Genomic DNA, 20,267 nt, shown 5'->3' on the forward strand with positions numbered 1-20,267 from the left:
GTGGTTAAAAGAACAGAATGTTTTATAGATATACTATATATTTAACCAAATTTTCCACATTTTATAAATGACTCTACATTATATGTACATCTTTTGGAACAAACTAAAAACAAAAAAGCAATGAAAACATGTAATGCTTTGAAAGCACTGGATTTTATGTAAAACTATAAATATTGTGAATATGCAATACCTCTTGTTCTTGTGGCATTGAATAAAAAAAAAAACTATATATTTTTTTAAATGTCATCCTCCTCTCACTCCATCACAGTAGGTGGCAGTATGAACCTGTTTCATTGGCTCAGAAGCCTCCAGTGAGAGCACACACACAGAAGAATACCGACAGTAACAGGAAAAACGCATTGACAGTTGAGTCGTGCATTGTTTTTCTGCACAGTAATTTTCTTCCCAAATAGTCTTGTGTGATGTAATATTACTAAAAGACCCTTAGGACTGATAATACACTTTTAGGAACACATATTATTATTGTCTTAACTGTGAAAGTTGACGTCCAAGTGTGATGGCAGAGCGAGGAGCGCATTTGACCACCGCGGCCCCCGCTGAAGACACCGACAGGCCGTCTGTGTTTGAGGTTTTAGCGCAGGACTCTTTGATGGGTGCTGTCAAACCTGCATTACTGCATGCTGTCAAGGTATGCTTACGAGTTTAAAACACCTTGTACTGCATTTGCAACCGTTTTACAAACATTGGTACCTGACATTATGATGGGTGTAAAGCAGGTCAATCTTAAGTTGCATCTAAAGATCCTTGCCTCGTGCTCAAACACCCGACAGATTTTCAAGTTGTTTCCATAAAGAACTTGGGCTGTGTGCTAAATTGAATACTAACCGTATATACTATGTATACTGTGTACTGTATTCTGTATACATAATATATACCTCTAGTATAGTATACTGTAGTATATGTCCTCTGTCCTGGGACTTAATTCAGCCCATTTGAATATCAAGACCTATTTTTTCTATGATTTGCAACAATAAAAAACCCTGTGCTTGTAACCTGTATCCCACAATGCAGTGCGTTCAACTTGACCTTTCATTTCCAGTGTGAAGAATGAACTAGATGCATTATAAACTGGTCATTATCTGAGTGGATTGCCTGAAGCATTTTACACAAAACTGAATTTTAAAACACAAAATAACCATTTTATTTAGTGAAATTTGGCACAGGTCAGGGGTTTTCAATCTTTTAGATGCCCCATGATATCCCTCATGATATGATTGAAAATGCATCTATAGGCATATAGTTTCTTGTATAAAGACCCAATTTATACTGTGCAAAATTTGTATTAAAATATGTTTTAGAAAATGTTTAGTTTCAACTCATTATAGTTATGTACGATTAGATTTATTATTTATTTACTCATTTATTTATTTTGATCTAAAATGAATTTTAATTTATTGTTATTGTAGCCTATGTATTAAGGCTTTTACAGTTTTTCTTTAAATGTTTCCGTGCATCCTAGTTTGAAACCCGTGTCGTAGGCTAGCACTCTTCTATTCACTAAGTGTTGCAAGCATACTTTTATTGTTAATAAAAAAAAAAAAATTAAGTATAAAAATGAACTTTACAGTATTATTTACTGTGCTGGCATTGAATGCTCCTGATGTAAAATCCCTGTCATTGTCCACAGATCCTTGCTACATCCAACCCTGCTCGCTATGGATTTCTATGGAGGAGGTTTGATGAGATTTATGTTATCCTGGATATGTTATTGCAGCATCATTTCCTTTCCCGCACCAGCGCCTCATTCTCGGAGAACTTCTATGGCCTGAAGCGTGTAGGAGTAGACGGCACACGTGCTGCCCATCTAGGGCTCCTGCGCAGACAGCACTGGCGCTCCTTGCTCCTCCTGGCCCTCCTTCCTTACCTGCACACCAAACTGGACAAAGTCCTGGCTCGACAGAGAGACGAAGACGATTTCTCGATCCGCTTGCCGCAGTCCTTCATGCAGAAGTTGTACAGGGCTTTTTTAGCTGCGTACCCCTTTGTGTGCATGGCCTGGGATGGCTGGGTCTTTTGCCAACAGCTTTTGTATGTTTTTGGCAAAACACGGACACATTCTCCGCTTCTGTGGCTGGCAGGGGTTAAACTCTCATATCTCACGGCTAATGACATCCACAGCCTGGATCTCAAGCCATCAGGCCCGGCACTGAGCCCCAGCCAAAGGTGAGTTCATCATATGTGCTTATTTTGAGTTTATTTAGCAATTTTGGCTGGGTAATATTGACAATTCGATATAGATTCATTTGGACAGTACATGGTAAATTTTCTCGAGGAAAAAAATCTCTCAACTAATGCTATAAATAAACGATTCAGGGAATCAGTTGGTAGCTACATTCCTAAAATAAAAAAGGTTGTTTTTGATAGTTTTCCCAAAATTTTCATGGCCTCCAGAATATTTTCTAGAATCTGAACATGCAGAACCTCGGCTTTAATAAAAACAAAAGGTTTAATTCTAGCTTCTTTTTTATTAACATTTGAATGTGGGTAATTTTCATTAAAAGAAAGCAAAATTATGTCCAAAAAGCCAAAAATCATGTTTTTGTCAAAGACTACAATCCATATCGGATTCAGAACGATGATCAAAACAGACCATCAACACCACTAATGCTGGCACATTCCTATAGCTTGTCTTGGGTCGACATTTCGTTCAGTAACATTAGAGAGTTTTGATTTATATGCTGTTTAATGTTGAGGATCGCATTATTTTACACATGCATCTGCGTACAAATGCTATCACTTGTTTCTATTTCTTTTTCGCCTGTATTTTTTGAGATTCTGTACGTTTTCAGAAGATGCATCATAGCGCCCCCTACTGTATAACAGTGAAAACATGGAACTCCGGAAAATTTAGTTAATGGCGGAGAAAGAGTTTTTGTATATACAACCTATATTTTGTATATTAAATTACACACAATAATGTTTTTATAATTATAAATTTATAATACTAACTTTATAATTACGTTTCTACTCCACTTTGTTTTAAAAAGGTGGCTGTCATAAAAACTGTTTTATTCAAATGTATATTGAATATTGAAGAGCAGTTTAAAAAAAGTAATGAATATGTATTATGGTGCATATATTTGGCAAAATGCTCCTCTCTAGAGTTCTGACTAATGAGTCTGTGGACACTGAATGAGTAAATGTAACATTAGGTAAATTGATTACATGAGAAATTATTCATTCAGTAAGTTGTACTGTATCATTCAACACACCTTCTGATGTTCAGTTTTTTTATTTCGTGCTGTAACTAGTAAACTAGCCCTCAGTTTGTGCTGCTTGAACTGAGGCGCTACATTGATGTCACTCCACATTAAAGAGTGCCAAAACAGTATTTATTGTTTGAATTTTGTGATAAAATGGACAGAATTTGAAATTTGAGACTTTGTTTCATAAGTAAGTCAAAAGTCAAAAGTAACAAAGCACAAAGCTTATTGCGATTTATTGGATGGGAGGCTCGCTACAATGTTCTGTTCATTCATCAACTGATAACAGCAAAGACTAAAAAGATCAATTAATGGGATTTAAGAATCAAAACTGGTTCAAAACTGGTTGATTAAAATTGAGAAATCAAATTTTTTTTAACCCAGCCCTAGAAGAAAATTCCATGAAGATGAAAGAATCAGCAAGATTTTTCTTATTACATTGTGACATTTTATATACAGACATTTTTCGAGGTTTACAAAAATATAAAGATGCTTAATCATAACAAAAGTCTCTTGATTCGCAGCTTTGTTGAGAAATGTCAGCATCTGGCCTCTACAGCAGTTGGCGGTGTGGCTGTATCTCTTTCAACCAGCCTTTCGATGGGAGTGTTTTTCCTGCAGTTCCTGGAGTGGTGGTATTCATCCGAGAACCAGAGCACCGTTAAGTCCTTGACCTCCCTTCCGACCCCTCCGCCACCTCTCCACCTTCACAGCCAGGAGACGTCACTCACACACATCAAAGTCTGCCCGCTCTGCAGGAAAGTGCGCACCAATGACACTGCCCTCGCCACTTCAGGCTACGTGTTTTGTTACAAGTGTATATATGTGTATGTTAAAGCCAACCAGAGGTGTCCGCTCACCGGCTACCCTTCAGGACTGCAGCACCTCATCAAAATATACTCACCCGATGGATAGACTGCTCAAATACGGTTAATGTTTTTCAAGATGCCTTAATGCTAATCTGTCTGATTTTATATAATTATTGCACTTTGTTAAAGTCAACGTTTTGCAAATTGTTATCCCAGGGAAGACTAAAATGTCAAAATAATTTATGATGTGGTTATGGTCTACTAATTTCTGAAATGTGTAAATATTAAATTTGTACAGATATAATCCCTGCTGATCATCATTGCTGACTCTTATTTACTGTCACAGTGCAAAGGAAGTAATAATAGATCTTTTCTTCCGTTTTATTGTGTACACACAATGGCCCTCATTTATCAATCTTGCGTAGAAACGGGCGTATATATTGGCGTAAGATTATGCTTACACTCCTCTCATCGCCTGATTTATGAAGCTGTGCGTACCTTTGAAATTCTGGTGTACGCAATACCTGCCCTTGATAAATGCCGCGGCTGAAAACGATCGTCATTAGAATAACACGCCCCTATATATTCAAGTCTCCGCTCCCCCCACGCCCTCATTTTACGCCATGGACACACGGAAGACGGCAAATTAAAGAGAAACTTCTTTGAGAAAGAGAAAGCGAAACCAGGGAAGTGGAAAGAAACAAAATTGATTTCTAGATTTTTATTATTAATGACGCTTATTGTTATTTAGAAGAAGAATGTCGTTATTATTATTTGTATTATTATTATTATTTAAAATAAGAAGAATGGCATTTTTATTATTTTGTCAGTCTGAATTATTTTTTTGGTCATTGAAAGCCTTTCATTTCTAAACCCAGCCCGTGCATACCTGCCGGGCCTAACCCTGGCCTAACCATCGTTTCAAAGAATAGTACAACGGCGAGCGCGTCGAGTATAAACGCCTCGTTCGTTTGGGGAGGTGCGCGCGCAGTCTGCGGAGACTCGCGCTGCGGAGCCAGGCGAAAGTATAAACAAAACGTCAGGTAAAGCGCACAGGCTCGCAACTTAAGGAATACATATGCCTACAAATCAAATGCTTTGGTAAAGTCACACAAATTAAACATTGAAGTCCATGTTGCACAAAAATAAACACTTAATTTTATAATTACTATGTTGCTGTTTTTTTACAGTGGGTCATAATATATTATATCTTTTAGTTTGTCAGTGCGTTTTGTGGTGTTAGGAATTGTTTTTCTGCGCATTCCCGCACTCAAAACGTGCGTACACCACCTCCTGAGCAGGTGTAGGATTTGAGCGTGCCGTACGCCAAAGTCCATATTGATAAATCTCAAAGTCACCGTGGTTTTGGGTGTACGCCCGGTGTACGCTGGAAATTTGGTGTACGCACTTTTGATAAATGAGGGCCAATGGATGTATTACCCTGGTAATCCAGAGTTCTCGCGAGAGCACAAGTTGAATTTGCTCAGCGAGTTACTCTGGCGTCGAGTAATGATGCTCATTAAATATGCCCCTCGATCTGAGCTGCACCAATCACATCGGGTTATCTGATATAGGCGGGCCAGAGGCGAGATGACGACAGCGCTGTGACGTTGAAGTCATTAGTAAACATTGCAAGATGGCTATGGATGAACACCAGTTGTTTGAAACGGCTTTGGCCGCTACAATGAACGAGTTAGACTTGGCTTTTTATCTAAAAGAGGAATAGAAGACGCCGCTCGAATCGTTCCTTTGCAAGAAGGACGTTTTTGCTGTTTTGTCGACCGGATACAGCAAGAGTCTAATCTACCAGTTAGCTCCGCTGGTAGCTAAGCCAGCGTATGGGGTTTATTGTTGTGATTGGTCGTAGTGTTATCCAATTGCGTGCAGTGAGATTTTCAAATGCATGCTTGGTGCCGCCCCTCGAGCTGGCCGATTTTCATTAGTCGACGCCAGACCATTTATCTTTTGGATTTAGGTCTGGATTTCCAGCCTATGGATGTATAGGAAAAGAAAAAAATAATGTTGGAGATTTGGTTCAATGCATTGGTTGGTTTTTGAGATGTAGGCATTTGTACTCAAGTGGAAGCAGTTGAACAAACGTGATCTAGCAGGGTGGGATTTAAGCAGACTTTTGGTCCGTTTACTCAACACCGTTCAACTAAAAATGGAGAACTTATGCGTTTTGGCTGTTCATTTACACAACAGCATTTGAGGGCCTGAAAACGCAAACTTTTGAAAACATGTTTCAAAGTGCAGTTTAAAAAAAAAAAAAAAAAAAAATACCATTATGGCTTTACGTGTAAACTACAAAAACATGAATTTGTAAAAACGGTGACGTCATGCGCATGCATATTACGTGTTCAGTCTATAGGCTATAGTGATGCTTAAGTGACATCGCCAACTACTGGCCTGGCAAGAATAATACAGCGTTTAATTCATTTTCGCGGATCCGTGTGAACTGGATCGTTTTTGATTGTCGCCTGTATATGAAAAACAAAGGAAAAACGTTTTAAGTGCATTGGTATCGTGTAAACATAATCTAAATTATTAGAAACCCATTGCAGAGTGCGGGACAAGCACTCTGTACTAATTCCATAAAAGAGTGATTAAACCAGAGCTTTTAAAGACTACCAGTTCTAAAAGGGATTTCAAGGGATTTCCCCAGACTCATTAGACCCTGCTTTACCACTTCCTGAAAGACCACTGCATTTTCCCATAGGCATTTTCCTCATTACAGAACGTGTGCTACCAGTTAAGGCAGAAAGACAAGAAAAAACTTTTCGTTTTACTGGTTCAAACCTTTGGGTCTCTGCTCAAACTTCCCCAAGAACGACCTACAAACATGAGAACAGCTCAGAGAGAAGATTAAACTCAATCAGATCTTGGTCAATGATGCCAAAGGGCAGCAATACCAAGTCAGACATGTTCTTTCACTCATCATCGCTGCGGGATCTTCGCTAAATGATCTTTTTCAACAATTCATCAGAATCAGTTGCCATTATTAAACATACCAAACCTGAAAAACACTTGAAACGCGGATTTGAGCTCGCGCCTTGCGTCTTTTGCAGCGTCTCGCGCATTCAAGTTAAGGGTTCAACTTCTAAAAAAAGCGTTATTATACGCTTTTTGTCGTTCTATTGACGTGCGTCTCGCATTTTTAACAACAAAAACGTTATTTTTTTTTAAATATAATTTCTTTATAGAAATTAGTCACAAGTCAAATAGGCTACTTGCCTGATTGGCACTGCACATTTGAATTTGTTCTAAAGCTTTAAAGAACGTGGAAGTCTGTCTGAAACTGGTTTCTGCAGCATCTTCAAACAAAACCCGCTGTTTGTCAAGTCATTGACTGATTAGGCAACAAGGTAACTGTTTTTGCCTTTCAGTCTTTATAGTTTGTCTAGCGTCTGTAAGGCCTTTAACTGCACACCTGTTCTCACTTTATCATCATTAGCCTGTGGCACAAGACAGCTTCACTTGAATTTCCAATCAAGCCCAAGGGATCATTATTCATTAGAGAACTAATTAATGTCACTGAGTTCAGAAGAGGTTGAATCTGGTTGTTCTCAAACAATTGGCAGCTAATTCACCAAATTCTTTGGTGACCGACGCTTGTGACTAATCAAAAACAGCGACAATAAAACTATTGTGAATAAACCTATGTGAGCAGTGTTTATTAAATTAATCAGCCCTTATTAAATTAATCAAATGTCAATTTTTGTAGCTCAGGAGAAATTTCCAGAGGTTGGCTATGTGTGCAATGCATAAGAAAAGGTTCTTTATTGGTTTAAAAATTTTAACATTCATAGAATCTTTCCATTGCACAAAATACTGGAAATGGTTCTTTAGATAATTAAAATGTTCTTTACACTGTAAGAGAAAAACTGAGAGCTGTTGCCTGAAAGGTTCTTTGAGGAGCCAACAATGGTTCTGCATCGCTACGAAACCCACTTTTGGAGTTTTTATTTTAAAGAGTGTACAGTGCAGCTGTACAATTATATATATAAAAAATCTTATTTCTTGACAGTCCAATGAAATTAGTCAAAAAAGATTGTGTGGTGAATATTACTTCCAGTGCATTTGTCATGCCAAGAAGCTGATGACATTGCATTGTGGGAAACATAGTAGGTTGTTATCTGGTGTAACAATGCTAAAAAAGAAACATTCTATTCCATATACAGATATTAAATCTGTTGCTATTGGTAATAATACAATCGTTAATTATTACAATATCCTTATTTTGGATATTCATATGATTTTTTGTTGTTGTTGCTGATGTGTGTTCTTTTAAATGTTTGTGCAGAAGGTTGGCCATATCAGACCTTTAGAATTTCTATGCATTATAACTAGACCCATGCTTTAATCTCATTTGAAATGCTTCTCTCAGCCAGCGTGTCACCTTTTCATCGACTGCAGCAGTGGTTCATGTGCGCCTGCCAGTCACAGCCGTGAAACCTGACCTGACCATCCACTCGTGGTTAGTGAACTGCAGACACTAATGACCAGCATTAGTCTAATGCAGCACCACATGAATCTCACACAAACATGCCCGGGCCATATTTCAGCACAAAGTCAAAATAACAGGCATTATATTTTAGATAAAAAAAAGGAAATGTTGTGCCTTTTTTTATTTTGCATTGTGACATTTGTAAGACAATTAAGCACATTTCCCAGTCAAGCCAAATTATTAGAATTTCCATTTTTCTTACTGTCATAGTGTAATTTTAATAAGATATTAGTTTCGTCCCAAATGATACACTAATGCACTATGTACACAACCGTGCAGTGTATGAATTTAAAGGGGTGGTTGATTATGATTTCACTTTTCTAACTTTAGCTAGTGTGTAATGTTGCTGTCTGAGCATAAACAACATCTGCAAAGTTACAACGCTCAAAGTTCAAAGCTAAAGGAGATATTTTATTTTAAAGAAATCGTTTTTTAAGGACTACAACAAACGGCTGGTAGGGACTACACGACCTTCCTCCCGGGTTAGTGACATCACCAACCCTAAAATTTGCATAAATTCCCCCGGAACACGATTTATAGATTATCAAGACAGAATATGCTAATCAATGACTAGAAGATAACTACCCATCAGCTACAAAAATTCATCAACTAACCATTCAGAAATGTCTTGTTGCTTTCTACATGTTGTCACTTCTTGAGTCTCTCCATCATTGTCTGAATCCTATGGAAGCTTGTTTCTGCCACTGAATAATAAATAAATAATAATAATTGCGACTTTTTATCTCACAATTCTGACTTTTTTTCTCACAATTGCGATATATCAAGTCAGAATTGTGACTTTTTTTCTCAGAATTGCGAGATATATAGATATATATAGATATATCTCGCAATTCTGAGAAATAAAGTCGCAATTGCGAGATATAAAGTCAGAATTGCATGATATAAAGTCGCAATTGCGTGTTATAAAGTCAGAATTGTGAGATACAAACTATTCTAAGGGGAAATTTTTTTTTTACCTCAGAATTGGACTTTATATCTCACAATTGTGAGTTTATATCTCACAATTCTGAGAAAAGATGTCAGAATTTCGAGATATAAACTCACAATTATGTGTTATAAAGTCAGAATTGCGTGATATAAAGTCGCAATTGCGAGAAAAAAAGTCCGAATTCTGACTTTATAAAACGCAATTCTGACTTTATAACATAATTGTGAGTTTATATCTCGCAATTCTGACTTTATTTCACGCAATTGCGACTTTATTTCACGCAATTCTGACTTTATAACACGCAATTGCGACTTTATTTCACGCAATTCTGACTTTATATCTCGCAATTGTGAGATAAAAAGTCGCAATTATCTTTTAAAATGTTTTATTTTGTGGCGGAAACAAGCTTCCATAGAATCCGATTTGAACATAAAAGGTTAAAAGTTTTTGAAATTTTCAGTGCATGTCTGTGTGAGTGCAAGCTGTTGAAGCTCCGCCCCCTGTGCTGGGAGCAGCAGCTCATTTGCATTTAAAGGAACAGACACAAAATGGTGCATTTTTGCTCACCCTCAAAAAGTGACAATTTTAACATGCTATATAAAAATACCTGTGGAGTATTCTGAGCTAAAACTTCACATACACACTTTGGGGACATCAGAGACTTATTTTACATCTTTTGAAAAGGGCATTATACCACCCCTTTAAGGTTATTTGATCACTCAACATCAGAGTCTGAAAGCCCCTCTGCTACGTAACTAAAATTGTGACAGTTGAGTGCATGAACTGTCCAACATTTCTCACATCAGCTGCATCCAAAATCACATACTTCCCTACTATATAGTAGGCGAAAAACAGTATGTGACAAAAGAAGTATGTCCGAATTCACAGTACTCATAAAAGAGCAGGCAAAAAGTACCCAGATGGCCTACTTCTTCCGGCAAGATTCTGAAGTGTGCATACGATGGACACTTTACTATCCATGAGGCCACGGGAGAGGATTTATGAATGGCAGTAAAGCGACGCAACTGACGCTGATAATGACAGCATGGCGAATGTAGTACATCTAGATTACATTCATAACTCATACTATATAGAACTTTATTTTTTAGCGCCCGTGAAGTAATTATTCTAAATAAGTACCTACTCGGTTAATTGAGTTGATTGAGTGTTAATTGAATTCGGTTAATTGAGTGAACACACCACTCACACTAAAAACTACAAAACAGTATAGAATAGTGCACGAATTGGGACGCACCTATTGTTTTTTATTCTAGTAATGAAATTGAGAATTTAGTGACATGACCCAGACATTTTCACATTCACCCTTTGTCTGATGATTCAGTCACTCCTGAAAACAAAATAATAATAAAAAGTCACAAGGAAAAACAGCAGGTTTTTTCTAGAATAGATCTCCGAGGCAAGCCAAATTTCCATTGGACACAGAAATGACAAAGTTTTGAAGTAAACAAAATAGGCTGTTTATTTGACATAAATTAACATACAAGTGAAAGGGCATGCTCAACGTAACATTTACGATAATAGTCGGCTACATGTTCTGGACGCAAAATACGTTTCACACTAGATATTCACTTGAGTTTCTCTACTGATATAGTGTGGCACAATGCAACAAAAGTATCAAAAATGATACTAAAAATATTTTTCCACACACACATACACACCAAAGCAAAGTGCTTTTTTAAAGCCCCTTAAAACAGAGTACACAATTTTGGTCAAGTTCCCTTGTTTGAGCAACTATGACAAGAGTAGCGCTTCACTATGCCTAATTACAGAGTCGACTCATGAACGTACTATTAAATTAAATTAAATTAATGCTTCAGGCATAAAACAAAGCTGCAAACTATAACTCTGCATTCTGAAAGACCTACAGCAGTTGAAATCGGTCTGCATACTGCAAACAAACCAGACACATCATTTCCATAGACTACACTACAAGTGCACTTTTGACAGTTTAGTTATTTAAGGCAGGCAGAAATTGGTCCGACTTCTTTTCCCTCTGGAATGTTTTCCTCAAATTGACTCGTTACATGAATATCAGACATTATTTTGAGCCTGACGATAGGACCGCCATCTCGGTTCACATTAAACGGTTTCAGCTCGGCCTGTGATGCAAGCCCCTTTTGTCTGAAGCATTTTATAACTAACTGTCCCCATTAAAAGTAATTTCTTGGAGCAAATCATCTTTGAGTGTGATTATAGTCACCGACAGCGTTAACTTCTAGAAGCCCACAGGAACAACATTCAGTTGGACTCGTGTGAAATATGGATAATAACTTCATCTTTGTGCTTGACGAGTGACAGTGCATTACATTACACATGCAAAAGCTTCAATGAAATACAAGCGCGCACTGTGCACGGCTAAAGCGTCTAGATTTCACACCCAAGCTAAAAATACTGCACTACATATAGGTCTAGTATGAGCGATACTTCTGTAACAGCTTTAAAACAAATCATTTTTTGCCATGACAATTCTGCAGGCTGGAAAATTACAGTATTACACATCCACTATTAAACATAGATAAAACTATGTGGTGCATCACTTTTAAAGGCATGAACATTCAGTCATCATTTACTCACCCTCACGTCCTTTCCAAACCTGTATGACTTTCTTTCCTCTGCTAAAACAGTGTCTTTTGGTCAATACAGTGATCCAATGTTGTTTTTGGACCCCATTGACTTTTACTGTATGTAGAAAAACATTGAAACACTCTTCAAAATATCTTCTTTTGTGTTCTGAAGAAAGAAAGAAGGTCAAACAGGTTTGGAACGACCTGAGGGTGAGTAAATAATGACCGAATGTTCATTTTTTGGCTGGACAATCACTTTAAACTGAAGCTCAAACAAGCACGTACACTGAAAACGCTGGATATTTTAGTCAAAGATACTCTGGCAGTGACTCTGGCAGCTCTGATCAAAAATGGATCCAAGACCAAATCATTTGGTCTCACTATCTGTGGCACACTAATCGATCCAGGATGGCATGGCAAAATGAAGAGAAGTAGGCAACTGATATTAAAGAAAGCCACTCTGCGATATTCATTTAGTGTATTTAGAGGCATAGAAACAGAAAATGGCACTTAAAGTGACCTTAAGCCTAAAGAAATATAAATAAATAGCCCTTCTGTTTGAAATCTTGTAAACGTGCGTCTTTTTTTTCTGTAAATCTTCCCCAGTTTCTACACGAGTAATCCTTTCACCAGGCAAAAAGGCATTTCCTCTAAGAATAAAATAAGCCCGAAAGACTCGAGGAGTTTTGATGTGCTTGAAAGCTTAAAGAGTCTAGCAACGGAGCGAAGGTCTCACACCGATTGCAAGCCTCGCTCATGGCCGTCCAGCTGCACCTTGATTTTGTGCAGTTCCTCGATCTCCTGATGGTGCCGCTCTGTTTTGTGTCGCACTAGCGACCGGTAGAAGTGAATGGTGAACACCACAAAGATCAATCCAACCGGCACCATGATGATGGTGGAGGCCAAGGCCGCCTGCCAGCCACTGTGGCCGGGCTGACCCTCAGGAGCGCTACAGTTCTGCTGCTTAAGGACTGCCTGGACTGCCGCGGATTGCGTCCCAGAGTCTACCGGCAAGAACTTAATCCAGCAGAGGAGCACCACCTCTGCCAGGAACAGAATGATCCCGAGAGCGGTGGAAAAGCCCCAGGCCAGCTCGATGTAGTGGTGCATCCTCTCGTGGGGAGACTCGGAGACGGAGTTGAGATTGTGGATGTTGCTGACGGCTTCCACGTTAGGGAGGATGCAGGTGCTGATGAGGAGGGCGAACAGGTGGACGGCCACCAGCACTGTGGTGCATACGCTGAAGGCGATGAGCAGGAAACGTGGGTAGTTGTACTGCATCTCCAGCTGAACCTCCACCATGGCCACCTGGTCGTGACCACATTGAGAAATGATAGTGGTTGTCATAAATGATAACTCAATTGAAAGCAGCTTTTATTAGATATAAATTTGAAGACATCAAAAGTAAAAATCCCATTAGATTTTTTTTTTTATGATAAAAATGCATATTAGAATGATTTCTGAAGGATCATGTGACACTGAAGACTGGAGTGATGATGCTGAAAATTCAGCTTTGCAACAAGGGAATAAATTACATTTTAAAATATATTCAAACAGAAAGCATTTTTTACAATATTACTGTTTTTACTATATTTTTGATCAAATAAATACAGCCTTGGTGAGCAGAAGAGACTTCTTTCAAAAACACTAATGCAAGTCAGTATAATAAAAAAAACAAAAAACAACAAAAAAAAAAACTGGAAAAAAAACTACACTACCCATAATCCTGATGAAAAATCCACAAATAGAGTGCAACAGTGCCCACCCTTTTTTATTATTTTCCACTCATTTCTCCCATAGGGATTTCAAAAAAGTCTGTTAAAGCGTTTAAATCCATGAACCAAGTCAACTCACTAAGAGGTGAATCACAACATTACAAACTTTGATTTGGAGCAAAAAAGTATTTAAAAATCTGGACAAAAATAGAAAAAGGTACAAGACTGTGAACTTAATGGCTTTAGTGAGGAAAAGATCTACAATCCCATGAAGCATTGTGAACACAATCGGATTAAAAACGATGGAGAAATATAAAACCATTCATTTAAAAATGTTGATTATGTATATAAAAACAATATATTTAAAGTTTATTGCAAAATATGCACATATTGAAGTATTTTGAGAGTGTAATCAGCAGAATGGGTAATGTGGTTTTTCACCACAAATTTACCTGTTAAACACGATTATTTTAAAACCAAGTTGAAATAATGCAGGCTGACGTCTTCAACAGACACAAACACCATCGATTAACAACCTTGTAGCTCACTGTAAGGTTGTTATTAAAAGGTTTATTGTAAAAAAAATATTTTCCTATGGAGAAAATGAATGGAGTTTTTACCTCCAGAACCCGACTGTTGCACTCTATTAGAGAAGATGTTACTACGGTAGCTCAACAAATACCGCCCACTCCCATGAATCACTGCAAGTCGATCAGATAACACTTTCTTTGTGTGTCTGAATATTTGTTTTATATCTACGTCAATAACAACAACAAAAAACCCACACATAATGATTCTATTTTGTCCTTAAATAAAATAAAAATATATAGAATTATAATAATTGAACTAGCTACAGTCTTGTCTTTTCATACACTTTTGCTTGCTTGAAATCAAAGTGTATACAGAAGCGATTCATCTCAGAAGTTATTTGCTTGCATAACTGTTTACTGAAGAACATTTGAAATCCCTATGGAGAAAATGAATGTGAAAAATACTTCCGGTCATGTGGGTGGTCACTGTTATGATCTATTTTGGCCAAAAGTGGTTCAAAGTTTCACAGGACAATGTTTCAGACAATCTCCAAACCATCTAATGTTTCTAGGAAATTCAACAGCACGCAAAAGCTTTACAATCCACAGTGAGTCAACAAGTCTCACAGGCTGCGTCCGTAAGCTGAAAAACGCTTCCGAGGAACCAACTTTTCCCACTTTTGATGTTATTTCTAGCGAGAACTTACTATCGTGTAGGGGTGTGCCGGTTATTTGGTTGATGAAACATTTATTAAAATTAAGATACAATTTGTACAAAACGAAATTCGCTTTAAAGAAAGGCTTTCTACAAAGCAAAACTTAATGAAGTGGTAAAAATCATGTCTGACGATTTACAAAACAAAACTTAATTAAGTGGTAAAAACCATGTCTCCCGATATATTGCGCATCTTATGATCCTATCTTTTATTACAATTGTTTTTGAGCTAAAATGTAATACACATCATATAGGCTATATACACACTGTATATGTTTCTTTTATCAAACATGTTTGGGGCCAGTCAAGGGGTAATTAAACTGCACGATCAGTTATCGGTAATGATACGTTGTTTATTATTGCAAATGTTTATTGCTAATGTTTATTATTGCAAATGTTTTTCATTTGTTTAATAAATCTCATAATGATGGCACATCACTATATCGTAGCTTTTATTTCTATCTCAAATGATCGGTGGCCGGTCAGGGGGTTCTTGGCAAAGAATCAAATACAGTTGGAAACGACGTAGACCATTAATAACACAGACTGTTAACAATTGTTTTTAATTAGTATTTAAACATTCTCTATAATAAAAAATGTTTGTAAAAAATATTTTAATAACACGGTTTTGGCGGTTATAGAGATCTAATGACGGTGTTCAACTATAACCGTCGGTCTCACGGTTATATAATAACCGTCACAGCCCTACTATGATGGTAATTTTACCAGTTACCAATTATCACCAAAGCTCACCCTATTTTGCTGTAGATCATCAGTTACACTGCCTCAGAAGTCTGTCCCAAATCAACCTTTTTCCTGATCGAGCAGTGATGTAACAAGTCAGCTGCCTAAGCTTTCGAATGCAGCCATTGTGTACCAGGAGCCACACACACATTTGAAGGATCACACACAGAGTGTAATATACTGACCATGGCAAAGCCAGACAGCAGGGCTGAGGTTCGGCTGGAGGCCTTGAGCTTCGCCCTGCTGAGGTAGAGTTTTCTCCACGAGAGAGCCTGGACCGAGTGATGGTTAGAGGTGACCAGCTCCAGATAACTGCGGCGCACCCAGTCCCTGTAGTCCATCCCACCACCATCCTGCAGCCGGTCTGATCCCCCGGGAGCCGGGGAGCCCATTGGCACATTGAGCTCACTGCTCATATTAGCTGTGAATCATCGTTTAATCACAATGTCAGTATACACTAGGGGTGTAACAATATATCGTGTCACAACATATCGCAATACAAAAATGCAACAATATGTATCGTGAATAGTTCACCCAAAATAAAAATTACTATGTGAGAAAAAATGAAAGTTTTCAGAGTTTTAGTGTCAGTACTACATTAAAATGTTATTTATAATGTTGAATATAATGTATAATAATGCAATAGGGGAATATCTGTGGCCTACATTATTTTAAATGTATCTAGTCAGTGACAGAGAAACATATTCGTCTAAAATAACTCTGTATTTTCAGCTTCAGAATCATGAATATTGTTATTCTGGTGTCTCTATTGTCCTGTGCTTTGGGTTTCAGCACCAAGTCCAAGAATATTCATTTATACACACAATGTAATATCAAATTTATCAGTTTAATAAACAGTACATTTTTTGGTTAACCTTTTATTATATGTCTTGGAGTATCGCAATAATATCGTATCGTGATATGTATCGAATCGTGACATGAGGGTATCGTTACACCCCTAGTATACACCTTATTATTAATGTAAGAGCATGTGTGGCCATTTGTAACGTGAATGTGTGAGGCTTCCGGTGCCAGATGCTTCCAGTTATTTCAGTCTGTTATTCTGCTTGATAATACAAACTGGCATCATAAAATTTATTTGCATAAACATAAAAACACTGGTTTGTCGTGCAAACATTTTTACTGTTAACCGCAATTTGTTTTTTCTTCAAGTTATTTACTTATAGTGGCGTATGAATTGCAAGTCTCACACATTCACAGAAAATAGCTTACTTCTGCATTGAAAAAAAAAAGATGATACAAGAAAGAAAGTCTATTGAAAAAAACAATAGACGACAAGATTTAAAGCAACACTCAATAAGTAACAAAAAGGTACCAGATATATGTTTCCGGACATGATACAATAGAAATGATTTTTGTTAATTTTTCAGGATATGCATCATGATAGTTTGATGGTATTTTTTGAAGAACCTTATAAATACCATGGGATATAAATATGGTAATCATTCAGATATCCGTGTGATATAATGATTGGATGGCAAAAATTATTTTATAAATCTGAAACATACCTGAATGACCTTGCCCTGCTTTAGGACTGGTTTTCATTGCACGTCTCTAGTAAAAAAAAATAAAAAATGAAAGTGTTACAGAATAAAACAATAAAAATGAGTAAATTTAAAGTAAAAATAAATAATATAAAAACTGAAACTGAAGGAAAAACTGGACTGTATTTGTCTTGAACTCTGTAGTATTCACAGTACTCTTCAAATCCTTATATAAACAAGAAAAATAACAAATAAAACCAAGTTAAATATGCAACAGTAAAATTACATTGTAAGCCAATAAAACTTAATGCCTAATCTAAAAAACCATGCATACAAGATTTTTTACAATGGTTTTATCTGTAAACTGTACAACCAGAGGCCATCAACTCCTACTTTGTATGTAGATCTGATATCTTTTTCATTCCCTGAAGCTGTTTCAGTTCATCTATATCGCACCGTTTTCTACTACAGCCTGGTAAAATATAACATATCCTTCCTGATTCACTCCATACAAGTCTAGGGCTGTAGCTAATGGAGCGGAAACAATACTAGGGAACCACAACATGTTCTATTTGTTATTTTAAAAATGGTTAACCATCTGAACGTAGAGGTTTGCGCTTTATGGTTACTTATTAGCTTCTGATTGCATTAAAAATAACGCTGAATCACTACTAAGCCACCTAGTGATAACGCTGAGTTATTTGTATACAAGTATCATTAAAAATATAAAACCAAGTATAAAAGCACCATCAGAAAATAACAAGAATATTGGGGTAGTTCAGCCAAAAATTAAAATGTTGTAATTACTTACCCTCATGTTGTTCCAAACCTGTATGAGTTACTTCTGTTGAACACAAAAGAAGATATTTTGCAGTATGTTGTAAACCAGACAGTTGATGGCACCCATTGACTTCCATAGTAGGAATAAAAAAAATACTATGGAAGTCAATGGGTGCCATCAACTGTCTGGTTACCAACATACTACAAAATATCTTCTTTTGTGATCAACAGAAGTAACTCATACAGGTTTGGAACAACATGAGGGTGAGTAAATGACAAAAATTGTCATTTTGGGGTGAGCTATCCCTTTAAGATATGCCAACTAATTTAACACAGGAAGCAGACACGTTTAAAAAGCTTTTTGGACATTTGCAATTATAGTCTTATTTTGTAAGGATCCGTTGCACATATCAGATCATACAGTGGAGCCACAAAACATTTAATATGCTTTCCACACACCTCGATATTGTAAAAAAGCATGTGGTTATTTTTAAAGATGAAAGTAGCTGCGTCGTGCTGGTTATTTAAATGAGCGCCACGTCAAACGCATCCGCTTGGGACAAAAATATGTGTTAGTGAACAGTCTCGGTCTTAACATAAGCGTCTACCAGAGGTTATTTTGCAAACCTGAGCTATACACAATGAACGCCAGGCCACAGATGTGTTTCTCAACACACACAACTTGCTTTCCTGTCCACTGAAGCACACAATGAGAAAGCATCACAGATCAAACATGCACAGCTGTACTGAAGTCATCAATACGCTCACATATCAACTCACATTTGCTGCCAGTCACCTTTTGTGTTCACATCCACATGAGGGCCGATTGACAGTGGATACTGGAGAGAAATGGACGTTGACAGCTCTAGCTGGACATGCTTTTCCGCGCAAGCGATGCCCGATTCCTGGACGAATCGTTCTTTTGAGTCGGCTCTTCGGTTGAACAAAATGGGTTCACGAAACGAAATGACCTGAATGCTTCATTCACGAATCGGATTGAATCAGTCTGAGCGGTTCTCGAGTCAGCGATTCATTGAACTGAGAATCGTCTCCGCCATAGACATAATAATATGACTCACAATGAGCCGAATAGCAGAAATATTACAAATAAAATCTACTGGAAATATGTTTATTTCTTTGCTGTATGAATTTGATCAACACCCATAGATACCTTAATATTTATTATGAAAATGTATTTATAATTACCTTAATATTTTAATATAATAATTAATTAAAGCTGTGAAAAAAAGTATTCAGCCAAGGTATGTAAAATAACTTTACCACTGTTTAATGTACAGATATGCCGATGAGGTTCTAAAATACTTTTTGAGCTAAAGCGTGTCTGAGGAAACATGAAATACCAATATTTTTAAAACCACATAAACCCAGTAAACAATGGAAACGTTATGACAAGAACGGGATGCCATGCCAATACTGAATCAGTTGCTTGAACCGGTTCTTTGAAACGAAAGATTCAAAAGAACCGGTTCGCGGAGACGATTCAGACTTAAGTCACGTGATCTCTGCTAAGTTGTATATCACGTGAGGAGGGTGTGCCTGTTCGGTTCTATCCATAGGGTTCTATCCCAGCTGGAAGTTTTGTTTTTACGTCGCTATTAAAAAAAAAATAATAATTAACGTTTTTGTTTAATTGAATGCATTTTGCTAACTTCTGCCATTTTTAAAACCTCTCTCCTGAGCCGTGGCTTTATCTGCAAAGGCGGGATTTTTTCCAAAGACGTCAAACACCCCGATGTCCCGAAGACGCAAAATGAGTGACAGGCAGAAAGCGTTCTCTGATTGGCCAGTTTTGTACATGGGCCAGCCCCTTACTACTCCTTGCGCTGTTCACAGAGCTTAGCTAGGTGTTTTCTGAGGATCCCATCTAAAAATAGATTTTTTTCTCCAGCTGACAGCACAGTTAGATTTTAAATAGTACAGTCTGTAGTAATTAGAAAAGAAAAATAGGCTATTGGTTGCACTTTATTTTAAGGTGACGTAGTTACATACGGTTAGGGTTTGGTTTAGGGTTAGTTACTTGCAATTATGCATAATTTACAATCATTAATATCGAAAGTACATGTAGTATCGTATAACTACATCACCTTATATTAAAGTGTTGCTAAAGCCACCATTATAAATTAATACATTTCATTGTATTTTTCTTGTAACTACTACTATTTTTCGGTAATAGTCTGTTTATG

General features: G+C 37.2%; 2 protein-coding genes across 5 annotated transcripts; one reads left to right on the top strand and one right to left on the bottom strand.

The window, feature by feature from the left end:
- The first annotated feature begins 300 nt into the window (after positions 1-300).
- Positions 301-4,428, top strand: pex12 (peroxisomal biogenesis factor 12). The gene is made up of 3 exons (XM_079872549.1): positions 301-649; positions 1,649-2,184; positions 3,749-4,428. Exons 1-3 carry the CDS (start codon positions 518-520, stop codon positions 4,137-4,139), a joined length of 1,059 nt encoding a protein of 352 aa, XP_079728675.1. The 5' UTR covers positions 301-517; the 3' UTR covers positions 4,140-4,428.
- A 6,519-nt stretch (positions 4,429-10,947) lies between these two features.
- Positions 10,948-19,042, bottom strand: orai2 (ORAI calcium release-activated calcium modulator 2). Of its 4 annotated transcripts, none has more exons than XM_079871174.1 (5): positions 18,860-19,042; positions 17,442-17,509; positions 17,308-17,353; positions 15,964-16,199; positions 10,948-13,382 (listed from the first exon to the last, which is right to left on the bottom strand). In XM_079871174.1, the coding sequence occupies exons 3-5, from the start codon at positions 17,342-17,344 to the stop codon at positions 12,807-12,809; spliced, it is 849 nt and encodes a 282-aa protein (XP_079727300.1). In that variant the 5' UTR covers positions 17,345-17,353; positions 17,442-17,509; positions 18,860-19,042; the 3' UTR covers positions 10,948-12,806. The 4 variants fall into 4 exon arrangements, with proteins under 4 accessions (XP_079727300.1, XP_079727298.1, XP_079727299.1 ...); XM_079871172.1 differs by having other exon boundaries at positions 18,844-19,016; XM_079871173.1 differs by lacking the exon at positions 17,442-17,509 and having other exon boundaries at positions 18,860-19,015.
- Positions 19,043-20,267: the final 1,225 nt, after the last annotated feature.

The sequence above is a fragment of the Squalius cephalus genome, assembly GCF_949319135.1.
Source record: "Squalius cephalus genome assembly, chromosome: 5".
In the NCBI taxonomy this organism is placed as follows: domain Eukaryota; kingdom Metazoa; phylum Chordata; class Actinopteri; order Cypriniformes; family Leuciscidae; genus Squalius; species Squalius cephalus.

Coding starts and splice junctions, on each gene's coding strand:
- pex12 (XM_079872549.1), top strand. CDS start 518: ATGGCAGAGCGAGGAGCGCATTTGACCACCGCGGCCCCCGCTGAAGAC. Junction 650..1,648: donor CATTACTGCATGCTGTCAAG/GTATGCTTACGA, acceptor CATTGTCCACAG/ATCCTTGCTACATCCAACCC. Junction 2,185..3,748: donor GCACTGAGCCCCAGCCAAAG/GTGAGTTCATCA, acceptor CTTGATTCGCAG/CTTTGTTGAGAAATGTCAGC.
- orai2 (XM_079871174.1), bottom strand. CDS start 17,344: ATGAAAACCAGTCCTAAAGCAGGGCAAGGTCATTCAG. Junction 16,200..17,307: donor AGCAGGGCAAGGTCATTCAG/GTATGTTTCAGA, acceptor GATGATTCACAG/CTAATATGAGCAGTGAGCTC. Junction 13,383..15,963: donor TGCTGTCTGGCTTTGCCATG/GTCAGTATATTA, acceptor GGTCACGACCAG/GTGGCCATGGTGGAGGTTCA.